At 39.8% G+C, this 20782-nt stretch overlaps 4 protein-coding genes across 4 annotated transcripts in view; all 4 read left to right on the plus strand.

The window, feature by feature from the left end:
* The first annotated feature begins 679 nt into the window (after positions 1-679).
* Positions 680-4237, plus strand: LOC122615798 (angiotensin-converting enzyme). The gene is made up of 7 exons (XM_043790922.1): positions 680-810; positions 1625-2231; positions 2665-3028; positions 3090-3656; positions 3719-3859; positions 3919-4091; positions 4157-4237. Exons 2-7 carry the CDS (start codon positions 1646-1648, stop codon positions 4171-4173), a joined length of 1848 nt encoding a protein of 615 aa, XP_043646857.1. The 5' UTR covers positions 680-810; positions 1625-1645; the 3' UTR covers positions 4174-4237.
* A 467-nt stretch (positions 4238-4704) lies between these two features.
* LOC122626447 (angiotensin-converting enzyme) lies at positions 4705-6855 on the plus strand. Its single transcript, XM_043806719.1, has 4 exons — positions 4705-4725; positions 4781-5727; positions 5780-6340; positions 6400-6855. The coding sequence occupies exons 1-4, from the start codon at positions 4705-4707 to the stop codon at positions 6704-6706; spliced, it is 1836 nt and encodes a 611-aa protein (XP_043662654.1). The 3' UTR covers positions 6707-6855.
* Positions 6856-11676: 4821 nt separating this feature from the next.
* On the plus strand, positions 11677-12231 carry LOC122626452 (acylphosphatase-1). Its single transcript, XM_043806723.1, has one exon. It carries the CDS (start codon positions 11793-11795, stop codon positions 12153-12155), a length of 363 nt encoding a protein of 120 aa, XP_043662658.1. The 5' UTR covers positions 11677-11792; the 3' UTR covers positions 12156-12231.
* A 2249-nt stretch (positions 12232-14480) lies between these two features.
* The window catches only part of LOC122611700 (angiotensin-converting enzyme), a 41640-nt gene continuing 35338 nt past the window's right edge, over positions 14481-20782 (plus strand). The window contains exons 1-7 of the mRNA XM_043784970.1: positions 14481-14978; positions 15161-15667; positions 16432-16590; positions 16647-16887; positions 16952-17676; positions 18040-18143; positions 18201-18299. Of these exons, the coding sequence (XP_043640905.1) occupies positions 14742-14978; positions 15161-15667; positions 16432-16590; positions 16647-16887; positions 16952-17676; positions 18040-18143; positions 18201-18299 (2072 nt within the window). The 5' untranslated portion in view covers positions 14481-14741. The remainder of the gene's footprint in view (positions 14979-15160; positions 15668-16431; positions 16591-16646; positions 16888-16951; positions 17677-18039; positions 18144-18200; positions 18300-20782) is intronic.

Below are 20782 nucleotides of genomic sequence, written 5' to 3' on the forward strand. Positions count from 1 at the left end.
TTATCATCCTATATTGACTCAGTCTTTTTTCAATAATATTTGCCAAATGTGAGGAAATGTGTCAGGCATATTAATGATCTTCCAAACGTCGGCTTATCTTCGTGCCTACCTGGCCGAGAACCCCAGACGGAGTGAAAACCTCAGTCGCGACTAAGCCGATCTCGCATTAAAAATAAATAATGCTCGAGTTTATCGACCATTTCTCTGGGCGACGTCAAGTCGTTTGGTCACTCGATTAGCGTTGGGCACGTCGAGGGGCAGATAGCCCATGCCACTCTAAAAAATTCCCTTTATCATACTTCATTTGTAATCTTACATATATCGAACATTTGCCTAAATAAATTGCAAACATTTTCCGTTTTACAATATGTAACATTTATTTATACATTGTTTGATTTTATTTCTGTGCCCAGCTCATTAGATATTCCCCATCGTCTGCTCATGTTTAAATATGATTTAAATATGACTCCAGAGAGTAATTCAAATAAATTTGATAAGTATGAAAATAACATAGAATTCCCATCGGAATAATTTCAATATCAGAATAAGTTGGCTTGAGGGAAACATTGCACAAAATATACCCACAACTGTGTTGTTCAAAATCATTGCAAACTATTTCAGATCAGCAACAAACATATTAGGTATATCAATCATATTTTTCTTAGTGCATTTTTGCCGGCGTTTCTCGGCTTGCTCCTCTGCGCTTGGCTATAAAACTCACGCAATCTTACTCAAGCGTTCTCAGTTTTAGTTCAGACCGCAGGCGAACCGGTCACGTTCGATCGGTTGGGAAATATCGTCGGACAAAGCGTAAGTTTCTCTTTCGGATTCGAATTTTGAGAACTTGAAACAAGTCATTTCCATTAAGCGCAATTAACGGATTTTCAAATAGCCTTTAGTAGCCTTTAATTGGGATCGTTTACAATTACTTTTATGACATAATTACTTAGCGCATTGTTTCGCCATTATTGGTTTCTAACATTTACTATAAATGTTCCATTTTACCATTTTACCAGTCACTATAATCCCTTGATAATCTTATCGGGATCGTGCAGTCCACGGATATATTGTGTTTTTCATAGTCATTTCGGTGGACATGGTCATAAATTCAAGAAATATCTGAAACACTTCTGCGGGTGTTAGGCGATCTAATCGATGTTATTTATGATCTACGGCCATAAACTGTTAGTTTATTTAATGCTTTCCGTGTACTAAACTGAACGCACCTGCTATTTGCTTATGTTGCACTTACGATCATTTCTATACATATAGATGTTAGATAAAATGAAAGTCGCACTTTTGTGCACCAAAACACAATAACTGATACGTATCGAAAGTGTGCTCTTTTGAAAATTGATTTTGTAACAGATTAGAAAAGCAAAATGATAGCGAATATCTTATCTTAATGGTCGACATGCTCAGTTGAAGTGGGTTCTAGAGAATCACTTGAGATACATACAGATATATAGTATAGGGCGTTTCGATCTGACCCCAGAGTCATCCGAAAATGAGACATTTTAATCAATTGCGCGAGAGCGTTCTGCTCATCAGATACGTCATCGAATTGACATAACAACTGGAACGATTGTAATCGAAATTCAAAAATGCTTACTCTAATTTACAGGCGAGAAAGTTGCTACTCAACATGAGACTGTTTTTGCTGGCCCTGCTGGCCACTTTGGCGGTATCCCAAGCGTTGGTCAAGGAGGAGATTCAGGCCAAGGAGTACCTGGAGAATCTGAACAAGGAGCTGGCCAAGCGAACCAACGTGGAGACCGAGGCCTCCTGGGCCTACGGCTCCAACATCACCGACGAGAACGAAAAGAAGAAGAATGAGGTATCCGCCGAGATGGCCAAGTTCATGAAGGAGGTGGCCAGTGACACCACCAAGTTCCAATGGCGCTCCTTCCAGTCGGAGGATCTCAAGCGCCAGTTCAAGGCCCTGACCAAACTGGGCTATGCCGCCCTGCCCGAAGCCGACTATGCCGAGCTGCTGGACACCCTCTCCTCCATGGAGTCGAATTTCGCGAAGGTCAAGGTGTGCGACTACAAGGACAGCACCAAGTGCGACCTAGCCCTCGATCCGGAGATCGAGGAGGTCATCAGCAAGAGCCGTGACCACGAGGAGCTCGCCTACTACTGGCGCGAGTTCTACGACAAGGCCGGAACCGCCGTGCGAACCCAATTCGAACGCTACGTGGAGCTCAACACCAAGGCAGCCAAGCTGAATAGTAAGTAGAAACCTTTTTGCAATTTTAAGTAAATTATTAAAGCGATTGGAGAAGTCTTTCAATAACAAAATATGTCGGTTATGAGTCGGTTATGCTTCAGTAGGATTTGAAAAACAGATCTTAGAACTTCTCTGTTTCATACTTTAAATATTTTGTTCGTCATATAACAAGAGGTGTGAGATTGTAATTGCAGTGCAATTTGTCACAAAATCCATTAGCTTAGAGTTCTTGCATAAAATAAGTATTGTAGATTAGATTTTAGTGAATGTAATTTGAGCCAGTAGAACGTTTTAACTTCAGTGCTATTTGTCATTTCAGTTATGAATATAATTACGAGTGTATACAAATTAATCACATTTAAGTGAAATATCGTACTTGTTCATATGAATTTCCCTTGTAAACAAAAGTTAATAAAAATATAATTTCTTTTCAGACTTCACCTCTGGGGCCGAGGCCTGGCTGGACGAGTACGAGGACGACACCTTCGAGCAGCAGCTGGAGGACATCTTCGCGGATATTCGCCCGCTCTACCAGCAGATCCACGGCTATGTGCGCTTCCGCCTGAGGAAACACTATGGTGACGCGGTGGTCTCCGAGACAGGACCCATTCCCATGCACCTCTTGGGCAACATGTGGGCGCAGCAGTGGTCGGAGATCGCGGACATCGTATCCCCGTTCCCGGAGAAGCCCCTAGTCGATGTGAGCGAAGAGATGGAAAAGCAGGGCTTCACCCCCCTCAAAATGTTCCAAATGGGCGACGATTTCTTCACCTCCATGAATCTTACCAAATTGCCGCAGTAAGTGATAAATATATATCATTAATTGACCGTTTATTTATTTATTTTGTATGTATTTCAGGGACTTTTGGGACAAGTCGATCATTGAGAAGCCCACCGATGGCCGCGACCTGGTTTGCCATGCCAGCGCCTGGGACTTTTACCTCACCGACGACGTGCGCATCAAGCAGTGCACCCGGGTCACACAGGATCAGCTCTTCACCGTGCACCACGAACTGGGTCACATTCAGTATTTCCTCCAGTATCAACACCAGCCCTTCGTCTACCGCACTGGTGCCAATCCCGGATTCCACGAAGCCGTCGGCGATGTGCTCTCCTTGTCCGTATCGACGCCCAAACATCTCGAGAAGATTGGCCTGCTGAAGGACTACGTGCGCGACGAAGAGGCTCGTATCAACCAGCTCTTCCTCACCGCCCTGGACAAGATCGTTTTCCTGCCCTTCGCCTTCACCATGGACAAGTATCGCTGGTCGCTGTTCCGCGGCGAGGTCGACAAGGCCAACTGGAACTGTGCCTTCTGGAAGTTGAGGGACGAGTACTCCGGCATTGAACCGCCAGTTGTGCGAAGCGAAAAGGACTTCGATGCCCCGGCCAAGTATCACATTTCCGCGGATGTCGAGTATCTGAGGTGGGTACCTGCTTACTTACCCGAGAATATCTGAATTGGTAATAATTGGTAATATCTTGCAGGTACCTGGTGTCCTTCATCATCCAGTTCCAGTTCTACAAGTCCGCCTGCATCAAGGCTGGTCAATATGATGCCAACAATGTGGAGTTGCCTCTGGATAACTGCGACATCTATGGAAGTGCTGCAGCTGGTGCTGCTTTCCAGTAAGTCTTGGGCACTCATATAATTGGCTTACATCATAATGGTTTTGATAATCCCATAGCAACATGCTGTCCATGGGCGCCTCGAAGCCCTGGCCCGATGCACTGGAGGCCTTCAACGGAGAGCGCACCATGTCCGGAAAGGCCATCGCGGAATACTTTGAGCCGCTGCGCGTCTGGCTGGAGGCGGAGAACATCAAGAACAATGTCCACATTGGCTGGACTACTTCAAATAGTAAGTCATAGCACGGTCATGAGAAATAAGGATCCCATTTCTAAATGCGTGTTTTCTAATTTCAGAATGCGTGTCTTCGTAAATCAAATGATTTTAGTGTTCTCACACAGTTCATTGCTCAATAAAGTTTAACAGTATCTTACAAACAAAGCCTATATTTTAACCGGGAACAGTTCTTTATACCAACTAGTTGAAGGAAATGGTCTATAAAATGTATTTATGGTACAAAACAGACAAACCTTACATTTAAACCTTTATAGAGCTTCACTTCTACAAACAGGTAATTTTATAGCTCTTTAACAAAATGTTCAAGATTTATGAAAGCCCCCTCCGAAATCCCAGTGCTAGATATAATTGTCTCACTAAACAAGTTGTAGATATTGCCAAGCGAAGCCGTGGTTGTATTTTCTAAGTGGAACACATTATAATTACAAATGGCCAACTGGGCGCTCAGCTGGCCACCGACTCACTCCACTGACCATGGATTGTCGTTGGCCCAAGTCAGTTGACTTCGAGAGCTGCGCCAGCGCAGAACGTTGACCAAAAGTGTCGGGAATTTCAATGAGCTAATAAATTAAGTTGCGAAAGTGAGTTTAGTAGAAAGTGTGGGAATATGTGGATACTTGCGGTTTGGGTGAGTCAAGTAGGCAGGGTAATCTTGCGCACTTCCCTAACGTCCTTTTGTTTAGCTTCTTGTGGGATTAGCCCGTGCCGAATCCCCGCCTGATGCCACATTGGAAAGTTTTCTGAATGAAACCAACCAGCAACTGGCTGTTATCTACGATCAGGCGGTATTGGCACAGTTGTTGAATGAGCTGCGCGGGCCGAATGATTTGGTGGCTCTCCTGGAGATCGAGGTCACCGATGACAAGCTTATGAAGTATGTGAGGACCCTAACTACCCGCAAGGCCAAGTTCAAGCGGTTGGGATTGGGTGACGCCCGCCAGCGGAGGCTACTCGACAAAATCCCCCAATTGGGCTATGAGGCTCTGAGTGGCAGAGACTTGAAGCTGGTCTACGCATTGGCCTCCAGTATGAGCGATAATTACCACAATGTAAAGCTGTGTGCCTACAAGCAGCCGGGCAATTGCACTCTAAGACTCATACCCGAGGTTCAATCCATAGTTCAAGGAAGCCGAGATCTAGACGAGATCGAATATTACTGGTTCGAGTGGCGAAGTCGCACGGGCTTGGCCACCAGATCTCAGTTCGTTGATTTTATGGATCTGTACAAAAAGACCGCCCAGCTGAATGGGTATCCGCGTGCCGAGGACTATTGGTTTCGATCCCTGGAACTGGATGGCCGGGAGACCATGACTCTGCTGGATAGGATTATGCATGGCTTGAGACCTCTGTTCCTTCAATTCCACGCCCATGTCAGGGGATCGCTGCGGAAGATGCATGGCGATCATTTGGTGCCCAGGAACAGACCCTATCCACAGCATTTGGCAGAGGTCTTCATCGGAAATGCTTTCAGGCGGGTTCAGGCCGAATGGTATGTGGATCTGCCATCGCCGGAGATTGGGCTGGCTAATATCACCCAGGAGCTGCACCGTCGAGGATTGAGCACCACTCAACGGGTTTTCTGGAATGTGGCCGAGTACTTCAGAGCTCTGGGTTTTCCTCAGTTGGAGAAGTAAGTTATTTAATCTGATGTATCATAGTCTAAATACTTTCCATCATTTTAGCTCGCTTTGGACATATGCCCAGAAGGTGTCCTCCGATGATGATGACCGCTGCTGGCACAAAGCCTGGCGATACTATGCTCTGCCAAGGACGAACTTCACCTACTGTCCTCTGAACGACGAGGAGCGCTTCTTCAATATGTTTGAGGCGCAGTCGGACTTGCAATACTATCGAGCTGCCTCGGTTCAACCAACTTTGCTCCAGGAGGAGCCCTTTCCCAATTTTAGCGATGCCATCGGGAAGTGCTTCTCCATGGCAGCCAGTTCACCGCGATTCCTTAGGAAACTGGGCATTCTGAGGGAAAACAAGTGGAAGGAGCTGCCCGCCCGTTTGAATCGCCTGTATATTCAGGGCTTGAGGGTTGTGTTCCTGCTACCCGTCTTCTATGTACTAGATCGTTACAGAGTGGAAGTCCTGGCAGGACACATTAAGGCGGATGATAACGAGGCCTACTGGAGGTTTACAGAACATTATACCGGAGCTGCTGCTCCAACCAAACGAACCAACGAACAGTTCGATGTGCCGGCCAAACTTCTTATGGAGGTAGATGACCAGTATGCCAGGTGAGACCATAAAACCGTGTATAGTGAAAATATCACTTTAAAATTATGATGATTTTCAGCAACTTTCTGAGCATTGTCCTGCAGTTCCAACTGTTGAAACACTTCTGCACCAAAACGGGCCAGTTTGAATTGGGCAATCCCAGGAAACCCCTCGACCTGTGCGACCTATCCGATCAGCGAGGTATTGGCGAGGTCTTGAGACAGGCCATGTCCCTGGGATCTTCGGTTCACTATAGGGAGGTGCTAAAAGTTCTTCTTGGAGAGCCAGAGATCAGCATAGATGGACTGCTCGCCTACTTTCAACCGCTTCAAGACTGGTTGCAGCTCCAGAATCAGGAAAAAAACCTGGAGGTGGGCTGGACATAATTTAAGCATTTAAGTAGCTCTGGAGCTGTTTAAACACTTATTGTAAATTATTTAATCTAAAACAAATAATAATTATATGACATTTAAAAAAGTCTTTTATAAGACATCATCTGTAAAATTACATTCGAAAATTAAAACTAAATATGTTATCTTCGGCAGATTATTGTTAAGCTAAAATATAAAATAGGAGTGGCTTAAATAAACTATATAAATCACTGAAAATATCTTTTCTAGTAATTATACCCGTTACTCGTAGAGTAACAAAACACAAAACCCCGCACACCCCGCACAAAACCCCGCACAAAACCCGGCACAAAACCGATGATGATGATCCCGATGCAGTCGACCACATGACAGCCATTAGCCGCAGCCCCATTCTCCGACTTCCCGAGCATCACTGCACACGAGGTTGTGGAGGCAGCAAGGCGCATCAAGGCTAACAAAGCCCCTGGATTTGATGGCATTCCGGGAGTAGTCGTCAAAGCAGTGGCGTTGTCTGGGCTTCGGGGTCTGGGCTGCGGGGTCTGGGCTGCGGGGTCTGGGCTGTGGGTCTGGGCTTAATTAAACGTATAAAAAGTAAAATGTAAATATCAGTATTTTGATCAGAACTCGTTAAATTCGTGATTAAATTTCCAATCGAACTGTGTTTACCGAAAACAATTTTTTTTTTTAAATTTTTTCCCATTTTTGATGATGATTCTTGGAATTTGGCCGAAAATTGATTTTCTGTTTTTTTGCGATTTAAATATCAATATTTTGATCAGAACATTCGAAATACTGGTCCAAATATGGAATGTCATATCTCGTTGAATTCGTAATTAAATTTCCAATCAAACTGTGCTTACTAAAAAAATGTTTCTTTTTAAAAATTTTTTTTCAATTTTTTATGATGATTTTTGGATTTTGGCCGAAAATTGATTTTCTGTTTTTTTGCGATTTAAATATCAGTATTTTGATCAGAACATTCGAAATATTGGTCCAAATATGGAATGCTATATCTCATTGAATTCGTAATTAAATTTCCAATCAAACTGTGTTTACAAAAAAAAATTAATTTTTTTTCGAATTTTAATCCAATTTTTGATGATAATTTTTAAATTTTGGCCGAAAATTGATTTTCTGTATTTTTGCGAATTAAATATCAGTATTTTGATCAGAACATTCCAAATACTGGTCCAATTATGGAATGTCATATCTCGTTGAATTCGTAATTAAATTTTCAATCAAACTGTGCTTACTAAAAAAATGTTTTTTTTTAAATTTTTTTTCCAATTTTTGATGATGATTTTTGGATTTTGGCCGAAAATTGATTTTCTGTTTTTTGCGATTTAAATATCAGTATTTTGATCAGAACATTCGAAATATTGGTCCAAATATGGAATGTCATATCTCGTTGAATTCGTAATTAAATTTCCAATCAAACTGTGTTTACTAAAAAAAATGTTTTTTTTTAAATTGTTTTTCAAATTTTTGATGATGATTTTTGGATTTTGGCCGAAAATTGATTTTCTGTTTTTTGCGATTTAAATATCAGTATTTTGATCAGAACATTCGAAATACTGGTCAAATTATGGAATGTCATATCTCGTTAAATTCGTAATTAAATTTCCAATCAAACTGTGTTTACAAAAAAAAATTAATTTTTTTCGAATTTTATTTCAATTTTTGATGATGGTTTTTATATTTTGGCCGAAATTTGATTTTCTGTTTTTTTGCGATTTAAATATCAGTATTTTGATCAGAACATTCGAAATATTGGTCCAAATATGGAATGTTATATCTCATTGAATTCGTAATTAAATTTCCAATCAAACTGTGTTTACAAAAAAAAAAGTAATTTTTTTTCGAATTTTAATCCAATTTTTGATGATAATTTTTAAATTTTGGCCGAAAATTGATTTTCTGTTTTTTTGCGATTTAAATATCAATATTTTGATCAGAACATTCGAAATACTGGTCCAAATATGGAATGTCATATCTCGTTGAATTCGTAATTAAATTTCCAATCAAACTGTGCTTACTAAAAAAATGTTTCTTTTTAAAATTTTTTTTTCAATTTTTTATGATGATTTTTGGATTTTGGCCGAAAATTGATTTTCTGTTTTTTTGCGATTTAAATATCAGTATTTTGATCAGAACATTCGAAATATTGGTCCAAATATGGAATGTTATATCTCGTTGAATTCGTAATTAAATTTCCAATCAAACTGTGTTTACAAAAAAAAATTAATTTTTTTTCGAATTTTAATCCAATTTTTGATGATAATTTTTAAATTTTGGCCGAAAATTGATTTTCTGTATTTTTGCGAATTAAATATCAGTATTTTGATCAGAACATTCGAAATACTGGTCCAATTATGGAATGTCATATCTCGTTGAATTCGTAATTAAATTTTCAATCAAACTGTGCTTACTAAAAAAATGTGTTTTTTTTAATTTTTTTTCCAATTTTTGATGATGATTTTTGGATTTTGGCCGAAAATTGATTTTCTGTTTTTTGCGATTTAAATATCAGTATTTTGATCAGAACATTCGAAATATTGGTCCAAATATGGAATGTCATATCTCGTTGAATTCGTAATTAAATTTCCAATCAAACTGTGTTTACTAAAAAAAATGTTTTTTTTTAAATTGTTTTTCAAATTTTTGATGATGATTTTTGGATTTTGGCCAAAGATTGACTTTCTGTTCTTTTGCGATTTAAATATCAGTATTTTGATCAGAACATTCGAAATATTGGTCCAAATATGGAATGTCATATCTCGTTAAATTCGTAATTAAATTTCCAATCAAACTGTGTTTACAAAAAAAAATGTTTTTTTTTAAATTTTGTTTCCAATTTTTGAAGATGATTTTTGGATTTTGGCCGAAAATTGATTTTCTGTTTTTTTGATCAGAACATTTGAAATATTGGTCCAAATAAGGAATGTCATATCTCGTTGAATTCGTTATTAAATTTCCAATCAAACTGTGTTTACAAAAAAAAATTAATTTAATTTCGAATTTTATTTCAATTTTTGATGATGATTTTTGGATTTTGGCCGAAAATTGATTTTCTGTTTTTTTGCGATTTAAATATCAGTATTTTGATCAGAACATTCGAAATACTGGTCAAATTATGGAATGTCATATCTCGTTAAATTCGTAATTAAATTTCCAATCAAACTGTGTTTACAAAAAAAAATTAATTTTTTTCGAATTTTATTTCAATTTTTGATGATGGTTTTTATATTTTGGCCGAAATTTGATTTTCTGTTTTTTTGCGATTTAAATATCAGTATTTTGATCAGAACATTCGAAATATTGGTCCAAATATGGAATGTTATATCTCATTGAATTCGTAATTAAATTTCCAATCAAACTGTGTTTACAAAAAAAAAATTAATTTTTTTTCGAATTTTAATCCAATTTTTGATGATAATTTTTAAATTTTGGCCGAAAATTGATTTTTTGTATTTTTGCGAATTAAATATCAGTATTTTGATCAGAACATTCGAAATACTGGACCAATTATGGAATGTCATATCTCGTTGAATTCGTAATTAAATTTTCAATCAAACTGTGCTTACTAAAAAAATGTTTCTTTTTAAATTTTTTTTTCCAATTTTTGATGATGATTTTTGGATTTTGGCCGAAAATTGATTTTTTGTTTTTTTGCGATTTAAATTTCAGTATATTGATCAGAACATTCGAAATATTGGTCCAAATATGGAATGTTATATCTCGTCGAATTCGTAATAAAATTTCCAATCAAACTGTGTTTACTAAATAAAATGTTTTTGTTTTAAATTGTTTTTCAAATTTTGGATGATGATTTTTGGATTTTGGCCGAAAAATGATTTTCTGTTTTTTTGCGATTTAAATATCAGTATTTTTATCAGAACATTCGAAATACTGGTCAAATTATGGAATGTCATATCTCGTTAAATTCGTAATTAAATTTCCAATCAAACTGTGTTTACAAAAAAAAATTAATTTTTTTCGAATTTTATTCCAATTTTTGATGATGATTTTTAAATTTTGGCCGAAATTTAATTTTCTGTTTTTTTGCGATTTAAATATCAGTATTTTGATCAGAACCTTCGAAATATTGGTCCAAATATGGAATGTTATATCTCGTTGAATTCGTAATTAAATTTCCATTCAAACTGTGTTTACAAAAAAAAATTAATTTGTTTTCGAATTTTATTCCAATTTTTGATGATGATTTTTAAATTTTGGGTGAAAATTGATTTTCTGTTTTTTTGCGATTTAAATATCAGTATTTTGATCAAAACATTCGAAATACTGGTCCAATTATGGAATGTTATATCTCGTTGAATTCGTAATTAAATTTCCAATCAAACTGTGTTTACCAAAAAAAAATGTTTTTTTTTTAAATTTATTTTCCAGTTTTTGATGATGATCTTTAGATTTTGGCCGAAAATTGATTTTCTGTTTTTTTGCGATTTAAATATCAGTATTTTTATCAGAACATTCGAAATATTGGTCCAATTATGGAATGTCATATCTCGTTGAATTCGTAATTAAATTTCCAATCAAACTGTGTTTACCAAAAAAAATGTTTTTTTTTAAATTTTTTTTCCAATTTTTGATGATGATTTTTGGATTTTGGCCGAAAATTTATTTTCTGTTTTTTTGCGATTTAAATATCAGTATTTTGATCAGAACATTCGAAATATTGGTCCAAATATGGCCATATCCATATGCCATATCTCGTTGAATTCGTAATTAAATTTCCAATCAAACTGTGTTTACCAAAAAAAATTTATTTTTTCTCAAATTTTTTCCAATTTTTGATGCACCCCCCACCCCGCAGCCCTGATCAGCTGTTGGTTTCCCAGGCTTGTAGAAATGAAAACAGTTTAGCAATTAATTTATTTTAGCAACCTAAAAGTATGCAATAGACAAACGAAAGAAATGAAAATGTTTACAATGTAGAACAAATTTACGTAGCTTAGGATGTATTCCTTTCGTTTTACTTCAAAATGTAGATTTAATAAATTTATTACCCCTTTTGATTCCGTCAAAAGTCGGAACATTGTATGACCCCCTTTCCAGAAGTAAAAGGAGAGACTTCTTTGCAATGGCGGCCCAGGGTGTCCATTCCTGCGAATTCGAGGTATTCGGCAGGGTGCACGGCGTCAACTTCCGGCGGCATACCCTGCGAAAAGCGAAGATCCTGGGTCTGCGCGGCTGGTGCATGAACTCCGGCAGGGGCACCGTGAAGGGTTACATCGAGGGTCGTCCCGCCGAGATGGATGTGATGAAGGAGTGGCTCAGGACGACGGGCAGTCCACTCTCCAGCATCGAGAAGGTGGAGTTCAGTTCTCAGCGGGAGCGCGATCGGTATGGCTATGCCAACTTTCACATCAAGCCCGATCCGCACGAGAGGCGCCCAGTTCACGAAGCATTGGGCAGTAGTTCCAGCCACAACGATAGCCATTAGCGGATTTTTGACGGAACCACAAAATTAAACGTATGAATTGTGCTTAAAATAAAAGGGAATTTTGGTATGAAAGGAAGGTTTAGTTTATTTTTTCCCCCCCGAACGAATTGATAAAATAATCTGCATAGTCCCTGGAATATCTGATATTATTCTGAAATCCTTGAATTACCGATGGGAAGTGAGTTTGGGATGTAGAGTCACAGTTCGGTGGGTTTCCATTTGTTCTCAATCAGTCAACGTCTTCTTAATGATGATTAACTTGTTGTTTACTTAAAATAACCGGAAATAATCTAAGCCAAATGCAAAACATAAGCGCGCTCTGTAATTAAAATGCACTTAATTATTGTGTCTCGCAGAGGCTTTTCACTCAATAGCCACTTATTAAAACCAGGCAAATAAAAATAAAACGTATTTGCAATACGTGCTTGGTGTGCGTCATAAGTTATTCACTCGTGTAAATTGATTACAGGCACTTGGCGCCATTTTCCCACGGTTCTAAGCTCTCCAGAACTTGTTCTATATTCGATCTCTGCAAAGCGCAGTGGTAATAAAACCCTGCCCGACCTTGAGTGGTAATTAGATTTTGGCCCAAAATATGGTTTTATTTTGGGGGGTTCAGTTCCAGGTACAAGCCCGAGCCAGCCAACCACATCATAAAGTGTCTAATATTTATGAGCTCATATCCGAGACAGATAGACTTCGCAGATCCCAATCTAATTACTGCCTGAATCACACATCTCCCCGCACACATTAATCTATAATATATTATATGCATTCCCATTTGTATGTCAGCAGATTGGCAATCAAGGCATCAGTCAGCGTGCCAGGCCATTCATTCGATTCATCGGGGTGAAGAGTCATGCTCCCCCCATTCGACATCTTTGTGGATAGTTCTCTTCCCATATATCATCTCGATTTTCTCCGGTGATCGTTCACCTGACATGAGTCACAACTTTTTCACATGCCGTTGGGTCAAGAGCGAGTGTAGAAATTGCAAATTCCACGAGCGAGGGTGGAGCAGAATTCCGATCGCGATCCCTTGCATTTTAATGAGATGTACTTCGATTCGAATTTTAATGCTCAAGTTTAATGACTAGTTCCCAAACTATTTGTATTTGAATAATTTCACTGGGCCTTAAGGTATAAAATAAAAGTAACAAAACTTAGTGTTTAATAATTTCCAGAAAATCGCTTTGCTTTTATGTTATGGAGAAGTACTATAACTATTAGTTTAATGGGCTGTTAAGCAAATGCGAAGCATCACAGGCGTCAGAAGTCATTTACTTCAGCCCATTACCCGGTGATTTGCTCTTGCCGCTAGTTTGAGTTACAGGTGGAACGCATTTGCTGCAGCACGTTAGCTACACCTGTTTTTAGTATTTGCCGGTATGACTCAAAGTACTCGCCACATTTCTCTGGGTCAAGAGCAGCAATACAAACGCCTCAAATGCGGGTGGATGCTGGTGCAAGTTGATAGTTAATGCAAGTCGAGCTTAGTCGAAGCTCTTAACTAAACAAATAGTTTAAATGCAATGACTTTGTATGGATCATCTTATGTTGGATCATTGATTTGTTTACGAGAAGTAAATTAGTTCTAGCCATTTGATTGAAATACTTTCTAGATACTTCCAAAGGGATTGTATTTCCAAATTATTTCTGTTTATTGCAGCTGCATTATAAGAAGGCTTACAAAATGATTTCTGTTTAGTGTAGCTGTATTATAAGAAGGCTTAGCTAATTTTTTGATGGGATTGTGTTGTTGGTAAACCTAATTTGAGTAAAAGAATTTCGGAATCTGACTCGCGTGTCTTAGTTTTTCTCAACAATTGAGCTGATACTATAACTTCTAACTCATTTCGAGTGAGTTGCAGCCCGGAGCAGTCCACTCAAAAGTCGTTTGCTTTCCCACAGCCGACTATTATTATGCGGTTGAGCTTTTCGCCTGATAAGTACGCGAATATACCTAGATACGTGTGTACGATGTAGGGGCACCCTTGCCCTCCCTTGAAATGGCCAACATGCATGGCGAAAACATTTACATACCATGCTCACTCACACGAACACACAAATGGGGGTTCCGACTCATTTTTGTTCCCAGGTTTTGGAAGATGCGATTGTAGTTGTTGTCGCTGGCGGTGCTAATTGCGATTATCTCACACGAATATACAAAATATATAGAGAAGTTGGCGGCGACGTCAACTGCAACGACGGCAGCAGCAGCGACTGTGTTCAAATTTGAATTCATTTTCGAGTTGAAAAAAAAAGTGGCAAGTAATTTCGAAAAGCATTCTTACTGTCTAGTCAGTAGAGTTTTAGACGTGACACCGGACGCTACGTAGGCGCTACCAGCAGAAGGGAAATTGTGTTTGTTAAGTGAAAGTGAAAACGGAAAGATACAAGTTCTTTGCCCTGCCCAAAGATCTTACAGATATATATCAACATATCCATAGAATTGTGTGATCGTGTGCGGCAAATGTACTGCCAGTTACTGGCAATTAAATAAGTTAATTGCTTGCGAAAGAGTTAATAACTAAGCTGTCAACGGCGACCTTGACAGTGTGGAATATAGATCTTAAGATAAACGCAATGCACAGTGTTTCGGTTCTGGGCTGTCTTTGCCTTAGCCTGACTTTGAGCTTCGCCAGTCCCCAGCTGAACCTGCCCACCCCTCAGCCCGAGGTCTTCTACAATGGATACACCCCGAACGTGGCCACCACTCCGGCCCAGCTTCGAGCGGATCGGGATCGCGACCAGCGCTCCGGACCACCTTACTCCGATGCGGGAGGAGGTGGCAACACCGACGACGGACTGGACGACTTTAGGGTGGGTGTGGCACATCTCTCACTTGAAAATCTGTTTAAAACCAGGAATTTACTATTCCAATACTGCAAATCTGAATGCTTATAATGTGAATCAAATAAAATGCGATTTTCTATTAAAAATACATGAATGATATTCTCTCAGTGTTCGATTGCCATCCTAACCTCTTGACATTCCGCTTGCAGTTTGGCCAGACGGATGACGAGCGGATGAGGATTGGCTATGCCTATCCCTCGCCCCGCCTGAACTTCAGTGACTCACCCTTCAGTGGGGCTAGGTTTTCCAACCACAACTACGGACCCATTTCCAGTACCACCGATCGCAACTACGGCAACGATGCCAACCTCAATGGACGCTACTCGGATGTGCCCTACTCCTCCCAAGGGGAGCGTAACTTCAATCCCAACGATCAGTACAACTACAATAACAATCCCAATGTGGAGTTTGTGGGCATCAACAATCGCAATCGGTTCGAGAATCCCTTCCTCTCGAACCAGGATCGCTTCAACCTAAACCAGGGATACTTGGAGCGGCAGCGATACCAGCAGGATCGTCGCTATCAGCAGGAACTAGAGAAGCTGCGCATCCTGCTGGTGGAGTCGGACCAGAAGGGATCTCTGGAGTGCACCGCCAATGTGGCTGCCCAGTGGAACTTCGAGACGAACGTGAATGATTTTACCCAAACGGAAGCGGTGAGTGAGCAGTTTTGGCCATACATACATTCGTAAAAATGCCAAAAACTAGTAAATCGCGTAATTGTGGTTGAACGGCACGCGATCTTTGCGGTGCGGTGGTGGTTGTCGGTGTGCTGGTTGTGGTGGTGGTGGTGGTGGTGGTGCAGTTTCCCATGGCTCGCTGTGGTGGTTCTCTTACTCACGCACACCCGTGAAAAGTCAGAAAAGTCGCATTCTGAAGGTCGAATCGCCTTGTCAGATTCCCAGGCAGACATGCCAATGTCATGCGTTTTCCCAACCAAACAGTTTGTGGACTAATCGCTGCCTGAAGGTAGATACATAGTATGACTGGGCCTCATGTGTTACAGCGGAGCTAATCTTAAAGTTAGTTTGCTTTACAATCGGGGCTTAAGTTTAAAGTGTTTCAAAATAAAAATAACAGCCTTCTTTATATTAAAATAGTTTTATTTAAAATAAATATGTCTATACGATGTTTATTAATGAAGTTCACAAAAGCAGGAAAAAAGCATTTCGAGTTAAATGGTTTGGACTTCAATAATAATTAATTAAATTAAATAAGATGTAAAATGAACTTCAAAGCTTAACTGGTTATAGAATTATCATGATAAGCTATTAAATTGTTATTGGCCAATTTACTAATCTTTCAGTGTAGTCAATAAACTATTAAGGGTGTGATATCTGATATAATTATTTTGATCAAGTTCGTAATGGGTCACAGTCTTTCTAAATAGTTATGATATTTTCTTATACTGAATTTTTAGCTGAATGCTCAACAGCGGTATGTGGAGTTCCAGCGCATCACCGCCGAGCAATCCAAGCGGATCAACAAGGATCTCATCTTCGACCGTCGCCTCTACAGACAACTGATGCTCCAGTCGGAAGTGGGGCCCAATGCCCTGCCCCTAGATGTATTGGATAGGGTGAGTCACATGTGCACCTCTATAAGACATCATGTCTAGAATAAGAGCTTTTTCAGTACAATCGCCTGCTCAATGAGATGCTGTTCCTGTACAACAGCGCCGGAATCTGTGCCTATCAGCAGCCCTTTCAGTGCGACCTTCACTACATTCCCCAGCTGAAGGACATCATGGCCAAGAGCAGGGATTGGGATGAGTTGCAGCACACTTGGGTGGAGTACCACAGGAAGGCGGGACGCGGCATGCGGGATAGTTATGAGCAGTTGATCGACGTGATGCAGGAGGTGGCCTATACAAACAGTGAGTGGAGGGTTCCTAAAAAACTAGAACTCAAACACATAAATCCAACTCCATTCTTTTGCAGATGTCACCAATGGCGGGGAGTACTGGTATCTGGCATACGAGTCGGGCAACTTCCGCCAGGATATGGACATTGTTTGGGAACAGATACGGCCTCTCTACGAAGGATTGCATGCCTATGTTCGCCGGAAGCTGAGGGATTACTATGGTCCAGATCGGATAAACCGCATAGCGCCCATTCCCTCGCACATTCTGGGCAACATGTACGGGCAGTCGTGGTCCAATGTGCTGGACATATTGATACCCTATCCAGGCCGCAAGCTGATCGACGTCACCCCGAGAATGGTGGAGCAGGGCTACACACCGCAACTCATGTTCCAGCTGGCCGAGGAGTTCTTCACCTCCATCAACATGTCCGCAGTGGGTCCGGAGTTCTATCGCAACTCCATATTCGAACAGCCACTGGACCGAAGGGTCCTATGTGAGCCATCTGCCTGGGACTTTTGCAATCGTCACGATTTCCGGGTAAAGATCTGTGCGGATATCAACCAGCGGAGCTTGATTAGTGTGCACCATGAGATGGCGCACATTCAGTACTTTTTGCAGTACCGCCATCTGCCAAAGATCTTCAGAAATGGAGCCAATCCGGCATTTCACCAGGCGGTGGGCGATGCCATCGGGCTGTCCGTATCCACTCCAAGGCATTTGCAGACCCTGGGACTTCTGCAACGATCCCTCGACGAGTCCAGCTATGATATCAACTATCTGTTCACCATGGCCATTGACAAGGTAATGATAAAGTGGTTATTGTGAAATATATTTCAGTGTTTCTTTGGGAGATATTGCTACTGCTAAATAAAGCTCTTATGTAGATTCTTTGTTCTATATTCTATATATATTTTTCCTAAAGTTGATTGTAAGGAACACATTTTAATTACTCATACAGTATTTGATAAATTAAACGATGATGTGGCTCTGGATTCTTGAAACTTTTAGATACTTACTCCGCGTATAGAAACTGTAATCAAATTGGTGACATTACTCAGCTTGCTTCTAATGTGATTATCACATAATTTAAAGACTTAAATATGTAGTTTAAAGAAAAATTGAGTACATTCAGTGTAAGTGTATTATACAATTTGTTTCTTTCAGGTGGCATTTTTACCATTCGCATTATCTCTGGACAACTGGCGTTACGATGTCTTTAGTGGCAATGCGAATAAACGAACAATGAACTGTCACTACTGGAATTTAAGGTTAGATTAGGTCTTTTTAATGTTAACAAACTTGTATAACATTATTTTACATTTCAGAGAAAAGTATTCCGGGATAAAGCCCCCAGTTCTGCGATCAGAAAAGGACTTTGACCCGGGTGCCAAGTACCACATACCAGCAAATATTCCCTACATCAAGTGAGTACCCAAATGTTCTATATTAAGCCATTGATTGCATAAGTACTTAGAAAGCATTACTCTGATATAATTATGAGCTGCATAACCAGGACAATTAAAGCGTCAGACAGCGGCTTGTTATTAGCTTTGCTATTTTTGATTGCATTTACACACAATATCAAACATTTTCCGTCAAATTGCCGGCGATTACGCGTTGCGATCGCCTGGGATCGTCGAACCGGCCATAAAGTTGGCCCACTAACATCACATAATGTCCAACACAGGCACAAAATCAAGCTTCGGGTTTGTGGAAAAGAAAATGAAATGAAACTGAAACTGAAAACTCACATGTCTGCAATGTTTCCCGCATTCACTTTCCACTTGGCTGCCGCCAACAAGCCGAGCGTGTTTAGTTGGCCATCATTTAAATAAGCCCGGTTGAAAAACTGTTACGAAAATCCAAGACCAGACGGTTTTAACTGTGCAGGCTAGACTGCCAAAACCCGAGACGCTGACCCACTAATCTACACATATTATCGGGTTTCGAATTTCCACTTGTCAATGCCGAATCTTACAGTTTCGCCTAAGGTTCTTTAAATGCGGTTATGAAGTAATTCCATGTATAGTAGGTCTCTTATAGCAATTAACTACACTTGCTTCTCTAAAGCTAATAATAGAATATTAATTACTCTATTATTGCGAAATCTTTAAATAAAATGTGTAGCTACTAACTACTGGGTTTAATGTTTTCTTGAAAATAGTCCGACAGCACCGCCTGAATGAAGTGCTAGCTCGGCTCCCCATCAGAGCCATTAGCCAGATTTTTATTGCAGCCATTCTTTTGGCATTAGCCACACATTGAGTTTGGTGGGCAAACGAGGGGGTGTCGAAGGAGAGCATTACAACACCAGTTCGCAGCTCGGGCATTGTGCTGGCGATTATTTATTGCATAATCAATAAACTGCAAACGCTACAGTTACATAAACAAAAGCTAGAGCTACCAGAAACAACTAGCCACCAAGAGAGTTAGCCCCAATATGGTAATAAAAAAGAGCTGTGCCTCAGCACTCGACTCTGCTCAACTCGACTCGACGGGTACGGGTCTTTTGGCTCAAATATCGGTTAGCAGCACATGTCCTACAAACCGACTGGAGGAAAAACGTGATAAATCCGTGGCCCACTTTATTTAACCCACTCTGCAAATTGCAGCGGCTTCAATGAAGCCGAAAATGCAAATTGAAACCCAATCTTTGTGGTCGCTGCAACAGGCGGCCAAACTGCAGCCATAAAAAAAGGAGTAGAAAAACAGAAGAAGGAGAAACCAAAGTTAAAACCAAAAACCGAGACCGATACAGATACCAGAAAAACCAAACCCCCTTTTTCGCTGGTGCTAATAAAAAGTAATGCCCACACCGCAAAATAAACGCTAGGAAATGGACACGAGTGCTCCAGCTCGAGGAAAGCGAAATGATGGTGTGGAAAATGTAATAAACATGTTGAACTGTCTTGGCCATTTTCCTTCCAGCCCCCCGTCTGTACGAGTATATGTATGTAAATATGCCTGTCTGGCTGTCTAGCTGTCTTTCTGTGGGCGAGACACTTTGAATATGCAATTATGAATGCAAGGCGATGTTTACCTCATTTGAAAATTAGATAAGACATTTATGGGCAATGAAGGAACGACTTGATTCGGCTCCTCGCCTTCCATGGCTGCTTTTCTGTGGGCAAAGTGAGTTGGCTGAAAAGTGAATTTGGCCAATGCAAGGCTGCAGTGTGTGGGCCACGTTGCGGTTAAGTTGGTATTATCGTAATCATGGGCTTTACTCCAAAAGGGATTCTGTAGTTGGTAATTTCTTAAACTCCTTAAATTGTTCTATGAGCATTAGTTGTTGAACCTTATGAATATTCATAATAATTTCCTGTCTTTGGTCAATACAAATAGCTGCGAACAGTGGTATACGTTGTGGTTAAATTAAAATTATCATAATTGGGAATTATGTCTAAATGGCAAATAAAACGCTTAATAAGCGGTTGAAAATTATTGAAGTTGTTTCAAATATCTGGGTAAACTGCACTTAATGCTTTAATTGCCTTTCCCCGTTTTGCAATTTCACAAAGTATTCACAAAGCTAATAAAATTTATTTTCATGTTCATACGCTTTTCTGTTAATTTGTATGGTGCAATTGTTTATACTCATAGAGACATTAGGTGAAGTCATTGATAAAACTTGAAATTTTAAATGACTGGAAAAATGGCCATGTTTTTCTTGTTACATATTGCTATTGCACCAACTTTTTGAAATAAAATGTTTTAAATTATGTTGTAACTATGTTGCTTAGATAGTTATGTAGTTATTCGCTGCGTTATTACCATCAAGATTGGCTTTTGCAAACTGTTATTGGAGTACGTGAAAGTAACCAAATAATGACATAAAATGCAAAGGCACAAGTCTAGATTTTCGTTTGCTGTTTGTTAAGAAATAAGAGAAACTTTAAGAACAATT

This window comes from Drosophila teissieri, chromosome 2L (genome assembly GCF_016746235.2).
Source record: "Drosophila teissieri strain GT53w chromosome 2L, Prin_Dtei_1.1, whole genome shotgun sequence".
NCBI classification, from domain to species: domain Eukaryota; kingdom Metazoa; phylum Arthropoda; class Insecta; order Diptera; family Drosophilidae; genus Drosophila; species Drosophila teissieri.